The sequence below is a fragment of the Athene cunicularia genome (genome assembly GCF_003259725.1).
Source record: "Athene cunicularia isolate RWA chromosome 14 unlocalized genomic scaffold, athCun1 chr14_part1, whole genome shotgun sequence".
NCBI lineage: Eukaryota > Metazoa > Chordata > Aves > Strigiformes > Strigidae > Athene > Athene cunicularia.
Genome location: NW_020799118.1, coordinates 16,017,392 through 16,025,502, shown reverse-complemented (window position 1 = coordinate 16,025,502; position 8,111 = coordinate 16,017,392). Strand labels below are relative to the sequence as shown.

At 51.8% G+C, this 8,111-nt stretch overlaps 1 protein-coding gene across 1 annotated transcript; it reads right to left on the bottom strand.

The window, feature by feature from the left end:
- Nucleotides 1–5,745: 5,745 nt before the first annotated feature.
- NDUFB6 (NADH:ubiquinone oxidoreductase subunit B6) lies at nt 5,746–8,108 on the bottom strand (the record flags this gene model as incomplete). Its single annotated transcript, XM_026859222.1, has 4 exons — nt 5,746–5,900; nt 7,185–7,229; nt 7,847–7,939; nt 8,025–8,108. Coding segments are annotated over 4 exons (291 nt in total), but the record flags the coding sequence as incomplete, so codon positions are not given.
- Nucleotides 8,109–8,111: the final 3 nt, after the last annotated feature.

The following is an 8,111-nucleotide window of genomic DNA, read 5'->3' as shown; positions in this document are numbered from 1 at the left end:
GTCGGCACCGAGGGCGGCGCTTCCCCCGCAGGCTCTGGCGAGGGGCGGCGAGGCCGGGTCAGGCCTGGGCCGAGGCGGGCGGGTCTGGGCCTCCCGTCGCTCGGGACCTTGAGTAGGGAAGACAGGGTGAGCAGTCCTGAGCTCTCAGAGAACAGCTTTTCTTCTGAGCCTGCGTGAGCCCCTGAGTGTGTCCCGACGCCGCGGGGCGAGGTCCCCGTCTGCTCCCCCGGGGAAGACACCAGCGTTAGGAGATGGAGGATTAGGGCTCGGGCGTTCCCGCTGTGGAGATCAGAAGCCTGGGGCTGAGCAAAGGCAGGCTTCCCAGCCTTTCCACTGCACGGCCAGCCCAGCCGCCTTGGAAGGAGCTGCTGCACCCTGGCTAATTACAGCCCTTAATGACCTGGCGGTACATGAAGCAAACCTGCAACTGGCACGGAGTTGCCTCAGCCCTCCAGGCGATGTGCAGCCGTGCTTCTGCTTCCGATTGCATGGAACCATGCCAGCTGGTGGAGAGCATGGGTGCGCAGTGGTGGGAGCCTTGGTGGCCCTCCCTAAAGCTCCCCCCATGAACCGCCACCCTCGGGTGCTTGAGGTGCTGCTGTGGTGCGCGGGTGGGGCCTGCTCTTCCATCTAGCTTCAAATCTACATCCCCCCCGCTTTGAGCCATGGATGTACCAACCCAGCCCCCTGCAAGACTCACCTGTTGAAGAAGCACCTTCAAACCCTCCCGCCCCACTGAGATGAGAAGCGGGAGTGGTTCATCCAGCACCTGCTGAGCTCAGGGTGCAGGGGTGCTCCCCTCGTGGAGTCACAAATGGAAAAGGAAGGGGGATCCCAGATGTGAATCAGCCAAGCCGATGCAGCACACACGCATGTGAAAGCCATTCCAGCAAAAGCAGCGTTGTTTGTGCTACCACACTTGGAGAGTTAATGGTTGCTAAATGAAAAAGGACAGCTGCTTAATACGGGAAATGTTATCTTTAGGCTGTTGGGCTCTCCCCAAAGGGGACCCAAGGCTTTCTGTGTGGGCAGTTGAGGGGAGTTGTGATAGCAACACATTTGGGAGACCTATCTTCTATAAAGATGATACAGGGACCAAAAGCCAAGTGGATAGCTTTTGCTTCTGTTCATCTCTCTGTAAGATGTAATTGCTAGCCAGATCAATGCATTTATCTGTAGACAGATCTCTTCTAGAGGCTGCTGAGGCAGCTCTCCCTTTGTTTGCCAGGAGCAGACCAGGGGAAGAACAGTCCCCCCTGCCCTCACTCCCAGGCAGTTTCCTGGACTGGGGAAATCGCAGGGCTCGGTGCCTCCCTGGGGCTCTGCCTGTGCTCGACCAAAGCACAGGGCAGATATTCCAGCACATGGCCCTGCACAGGCGTACGGGGTCAGCGTCCTGAAATGGCTGGTGGGGCTTCCCTGCCCATTGTAGGGCAAATGCTGTCAGGGTCCCCAGGGGAAAGGGTGAAGTTGTGCTTAGAAAGCAGCCACTGGCTACACCAACGGTGGCTATTTCGAGTAAGACCTGTCACTGTCTGAAGTACTGAGCATAGCTGTAGCAGGAGCTTGGGCACTCAGCCCACAGTGACACATTTGGGCACCATTCATTGGCATCTGGTGCCATGTGAGGTACCCTCAGATGTCCACACAAGTCTGCAACACGTCACGTGAGACCTATTGGATGTCTTCATCCTCGCTATCATCAACCTTACTGAGTAGCAGTTGGAGACAAGGGAGAACCCTCAAAGCCCCTAAAATGTCTCTGCACACTTACGTGTGGGCAATTGAGTTAAGCCCTTTTTGTTATGCATATGATCATTGAGACATGAGAAGTATGGCTGCATAGTGCTGAGCGAAGAAAGGAGTCACTGCGTACTCGATGTGGATTTCAACATCCTGTCTACACAGCACAATAAAAAAAGCTGCTGACATTCAGCTCTCCTGGCGTGACAGGGCAGCTTCTGGCTGAAATTGTTAGCAGCTTGGCCCTCTGTATTTGGAGAAAAAATGTATAAAACCACTTTTCCCAGTTACAAAGTGATTTCAAGTAGTGGATGAATGCTAGCGTGTTCTGTTAGGAAATCACATGAACTGGGATTCACATCACTTAATTTTAGATGTATAAACCGAAGCATGTAAATTGTATTAGCCATCACATCTTCATCTGTGAGCAATGGACAGAGGGTTCCAGTTATTCCAGATCAGTTCCTATTTCTGGCATTGATTTATAAAGAGAATCAAACGTTTGGCCGACACAGCAGAGGCATCAATATTTCAGTGAACTGCGTTCCTGGAAACGAATACCTTTGCAGCACTGAAAGCCTCGCTGAAGGCAAGGTAAATGTCATCCACTGCTCTGCCCGGATCAAACCTCCTCATCTTATCACAGAAAGCAATCGCATTTTTCAGACAATAACTCCATGCTGACTGTTCCCCTTCTTCTTCACCTGCCATGCCTTCTAAAAGGACTCATTCCATATTTTTTCCAGGGGACTGAAGGGAAGCTGGTTGACCTGGCACTGCCCAGGTCATCTTGAGCCTTTTTTGACACTGGGTGCAAAACTTGCTTTCCTCCAGTCTTGACAGCTTCCCCTCAGTCACTGTGACTTTTCAAAGCTGATAGAGAGTAGCTCTGCAAGAGCATCCGCCAGTTCTCCCTAGGCTGCAGCCTGTCTGGCCCCATGGACTTGCAGTCAAGATCCAACAAACAGCCACATGAATCCTCGAGGTTGCACCGTACGTCAGCGTACACAGAGGTGCTGATGGGGTGGCTCCATCTCCTCAGGGAAAGGAGCTTGCTTGTGGGGTGAGAGAGACTGAGAGCTGACTGGGAGCAGACCCAGCTAGCCCAGCACAGGGCTGACAAGGACTGCAGGATGCCCATGGAGGCTGCTTGGCTGAGTTCTTGCAACCAGCGCTGGAGCCAGCAGCTCCTGCTCAAGGCGCATCAGGTGAGAGGGAGGAAGGGCTAATGTGTTCAGCCACCCAAGGATCTTCCAGTCCTGGTTTCCCAAGACACCAAGCTTTTCACAAGTGCTTCCCTCCATCCTTACCTCCTGCTCTGCCTCCAGTTTACCCTAGCTTGGGACTGGTAAGTGGCTCTTTCCTGGTACCTGTCCTCAACCCCCTCATTTGCAGCCCAAGGAACAAGGAGGTTCTGATGGCTCTCCGAAGGGCTGGACAGAAAGCCACAGCCCAGAACATAGGGTCTATCACCTACTTGGGAGGAAGGTCTTCCTCCATGTGTCCTTGAGCTGCTGTAATGGAAGGCTTTTTGCAACTCGTCACTAAACATGTATTACAGATATGTGCATCTATCATATTTTTTTAGGTAGTAGGGATCTCAAAGTTATGTAGATGTAGTCCTGTGTGTACATATGTGTATGTGCACATGTAACACAAAAGGACATTTAAGGGAACAATACTGTACAAACCCAGAATTTTGATTTCACCATCAAGAGAACACATCACCCACATTTAGCAGAAGAGGGAAATGAGACTCAAAGAATTTGAGCAGTATAACTGAGGCCCAGAGTCCCCAAGGGAAGAGCCATGCTGTATTTGCAGAGGCCCATTCACAGCACAGGACCAGCATGCTGCCAGCAGGACGGTGTCTTCCATCGTGGGGGGGCACGTGGGTCCTCCTGCTCGCTGAGTGTCACGTGCTGTCTTCTTCAGTGATGCAGGCGAGGCGGTGGTGGTGAATGCTCCTGCTGTAATTGTGCCAAGACACGTTCTGTGTCCTATATTGTCTTTTTTGTGGGGTTGTGACAACCAAACCCCTCCCTGTTTGAGGGAGAGGTATCCAATCCCACTGCTCATGGAGGGTTATTTGTTCCAAAATGCCCAAGCAATCCTGGGGCTCTACAAGCTGACCCACATTGGTCCTTGAGACTTGGGACGGAGTCTGTGGCCTAGAACAGCCACCTGGGCCCCACATGGTATGGACAGGGGGCATCAGGGGTGGCTCTAGGGGTGCTGGAGCTGCAGTAATGTCGATGGGACTTGGGGGGCACTATGAATTCATGTAGTCCTGGGGGGCTCTCACTAGAGAAGGTGTCAGGGCTTCTTCAGGGGAAGCGGGGAGCCCTGGGGGTATCAGGCATCCTCATGGGGTGTCCTCAGGAGATGTCACAGTCTCCAGCTGCTCACAAGCATCGCAGAAGTGTGCAGGGGGACCTTGGGAGATGTGGGGCACCCCAACAGCCTCTCATTAGTGGGGTGGGGGTGTCAGGGGACCCCAGGCAAAGGTGGGGCATCCCCAGCAGTCACTCAACAGTGGGGTGGTGGGCTCAGTGTTATCCTTGGGGCTCAGGGCGTGGAGGTGGGAGCCAGGGGAAGCCTCCCCATCTGCGGCGGTGTTGGGCTTGGCCAGGCTGAGCAGCAGCAAATTGGTGCAGGCAAAGGTTCGCTTCAAACTGCAGCAGTTTGGAGGAAAAGCGCTCCTGGGGGGACTGACACACCGTGGGGCAGAGGTAGTGACAGGGACCCACGTGGCCATGGGAAGGAAGTACAGGTCTCAGCCCCCCTGCAGCCCCCACAACCCCTCTAACCCCATCGCTTCCCTATTGCCATTGATAACTCTCAATAGCCCCCATCAACTCCCTAGTCTCCCCCTTGACTCTGTATCTTCCCCAATGCACCCCAACAGTACCCACTGACTCTCCAGCTTCCACAGGGACCCTCAAGCTTCTCCAGTGCCCCTCTCCAGAACCTCCAGTGATGACCCACAGGATCCGACTTCCCCTTCACAGCCCACAACTGCTTCTCCACTTGCTGTCCTACCCTGAGCTGCTTTTTACCTGAGGAAGCTGGAGGCCTGGAGAAGGCCTGGGGGGCTGAAGGCTGAGCATGGGTACCCTGACATGGGGTCCATGGCCTCCCTGATCTCCTTCAGCTGCAGGGGAGTTTTCTCCCCTGCACTGGCAATGACCCTGTTGGTGTGAGTACCTACTGGAGGGGTTATGAGGGGTCTGGCTGCCCCCAGGGCCAGCAGCTCCTGCTTGTCACCCTGACCTCACAATCACTGGCTATACTGGTCACACATGGTTCCATGAGGTCATGAGGGGCTTCTGTCCTAGCACCTCCCCTCATGTACCTCAGGTTACCCTTTGGATTGCTGGTTTAACCAGTTCTACCCCCCAAAGTAGCCACCAAAATACTCTGAATCATAGAATCAAGTTGGAAGGGATCCATAAGGATCATGGACTCCAACTCCCTATCACGGACTCCAATTCCCTGCTCATTAAGAGGTTAGTCTTCCCCAGTACAAAGCATCCAGATACATGAGGCCTGTGAGGGAAGGAAGAGTCCAACTCAGAAAGGGCTCAAGACAGAGAAGGAAGTGCTAAAGGGTCAAAAATAAAAGATTTTTTGGCAGCAGTGCCACTTCTGCTACCCTCTCTTGGCAGAGAACTGGGATGACATAGGCAAAAGATAACTTTCACTGGAAGTCTCTCTCAGAACTAGTTGGCAGAAAAGGGCTTGCTGTGTGCATGTGGGAGCTCACCACAACACCCTTCCTTCGAGCAGACAGCCCCACCATCCCCTGGGACCTACAGCATCTCTCCTGTTACTACAAGGCCCACGCTGTCCTGCCACCAGATCTTGTCAGGTCAGATAAAAAAGCTGAGGAAGCTGGGTCAGAGATCACCAGGCCTTAGCAATAAAGCTCACCAAAGGCAAAAAAAATTCCTGTACAAGTAGCAACTAAGGAGAAAGTAAGTGACAGAAAAGCTGAGGCGATGCAGAATAAAGACTGTTTTATAGAAGAGATTAACCAGTTGCAGTTCCCGCCTTGTTCGCTGAATGAGGAAATCAGCTTTTAGCCATCAGTGGTGCTCATTGGGTTCATCTTTCAGGGGTGGCATAATTTCTCCAGTCTCTAAAATTCTGTCGCCCTGATGGAATGAGAGAGGATGGTGAGCATTTCCTCCTACATGCAGTCTCTCCCTTCACACAGCATAGTCTTTCAATTAAGATGTAACTGTCCCCACTTCCAAACCAAAAAAAAAAAAAAAAAAAAAAAAAAAAAAAAAAAATCATACAAGTTACTCAGAACACTTTCATCCACTGAACATTTCCCAGGATGCTGAAATAACATCACACCCAATTTACCTGAAATCTGTACTTGCTTTACACCTGCTTTTCATCTAAAGAATAGTAGCCAAAGATTCTGAAACTACCTTTTTTAAAAAAACATATATTGGACTTACAGCATGGCATAACTACCTTTAATATAACCCAGCTGTGAGTCTCCAAACCCAAGTCTGTAGCTCACAAAGAGCTACGTAATCCCTCAAAAATCAATCTGATGCCCAGCTGCCATTTGTTAAAGCTCCCAGCACTGTCTTGGCCTACTGAGTTGACCTAACTTGAGTGAGTAGGCTGAAGTCGGAGGCCCACAGCTTGGCCTTCAGTATGTTGCTATGTGGTTGTTAGAGATGGAACTTTTAATAATTTTATTTTAGATTAAGCACAATTAGGCAGGTGTTATGCAAAAAACATGCAACTGTCAGAAACAGAGCAGAGCTAAACTTCTACATGAACATTTCCGCACTGACCCACTACACTAATCAACAAGGAACAGCTTGGAGCAGCCTGAAAACTGTAAAGACCAAACAATCTGACACTCTCCACTTCATAAACTTATCCCAAGCTGAGGTGACATAAGTCTATCCCTTTGGGGATGCCTGAGCATGGAGGACCTTCAGGGACACCTGGGACCAAGCTTGTGCGGCCAGAACCAACATGCTCAGCACTGAACTCCTCGTGGCAATCGCTGCTCCTGTCAGTGAGGTGCAGCAGAACCACTCTTTGAGAGAGGCTTTAAATACTCGACCCCCTTCACAAAGATACTGTTACTGCACTGTCATGAACGCTTAAGTTCCCATAATGGAACATTTTTTTCCACCCAGGATGGGCAGTGCTGTCAGCCAGGTACTCAAAAGTGTGCCACTACAGATGGAGGTACCACTGAAACAGGCACTGTCTGCTCTGAGGACAAGATGAAAACTGCTCAGAAAACTGTGCTGCTCCAGGGCAGCCTGCCCACAGTATCAACCTCTTCCTTCTAGAAATTGTCCCTGCACGGCTATTGCACAAACCTGCCTTTCTCCCCCAAATCATCCCTTTTTTACCTGTTTTACAAAGCTGAAAGATAAAACAAGTATTAATAGACTTACTGGGAATATCCGTGGATTTGATGTAATCACACCATGTGGCTTTTTCTGAAAGTGGGGGGAAGAAAGGGACGGGGCAAAGAAAAACAAGTGTTACCCAAAGGAAGTACAAAGAATTTCCAAAATGGGGAAAATGACCCTTCTAAAACACAGGCTCTACTGAGTACAAGGCTCATTTGGCCAGGTTCTTCCCACTAGTTAAAGAAATACATGAGGTTAATAAAATTACCCCTGCCAAGCAAGAGTGTAGAAATGGAAGGTCTGTCCCATCATCAGTGCACTGGCCATTCCTCTTCCCCACACCAGCAGCAGTCTGGCTATTCCCAGGGTCACCCTTCCTCCAGGAAAGCAACAATTAAGACATAGCTTTCCATCTCACAGGAGGCAGCACAGCAAAAGCTGGTCACTACCACAGAAGATCACAAAAAAATGCATTTGTGTTACCCAGGAAGGGGAAAACAAACAGCGAACAGGCCATGGGAAATCACTGTGACCTGCAGCAGACGCTTAACCAGCATGTTCACACAATCCCTCATGAGACTGCTTGTTGTACCAGCCCCCACCTCCTCTACAAAAGGGCTTCTCCCAGGACTTAACCCCGATTTCCCTCGCTTTCCTCTTAACCCCCGTTTCCTTCAGAGCCCGCGCAGCGGGGCGGCACACACCATGACGTGGTATTTCACGTAGTAGGTGATGATCCAGAAGGGGACCACGACCCGCGTCAGGACGAAGCCGCCGGTCTGGCAGGCCTTGAACACCTGCGGGGCACAGGGACGTGCGTCAGGCCCGGGGCCGCCCGCCCGGCCCGGGGGAGGCGGTGCGAGGCCGCTGTCCCCCGCTCACCTGCTGCCGCCAGAACCCGCCGGGCTGCAGGAAGCGCTCCCAGAAGGCGGCCACCGGCCCCAGGCGTCGCGGCGGCAGGACGGGCTC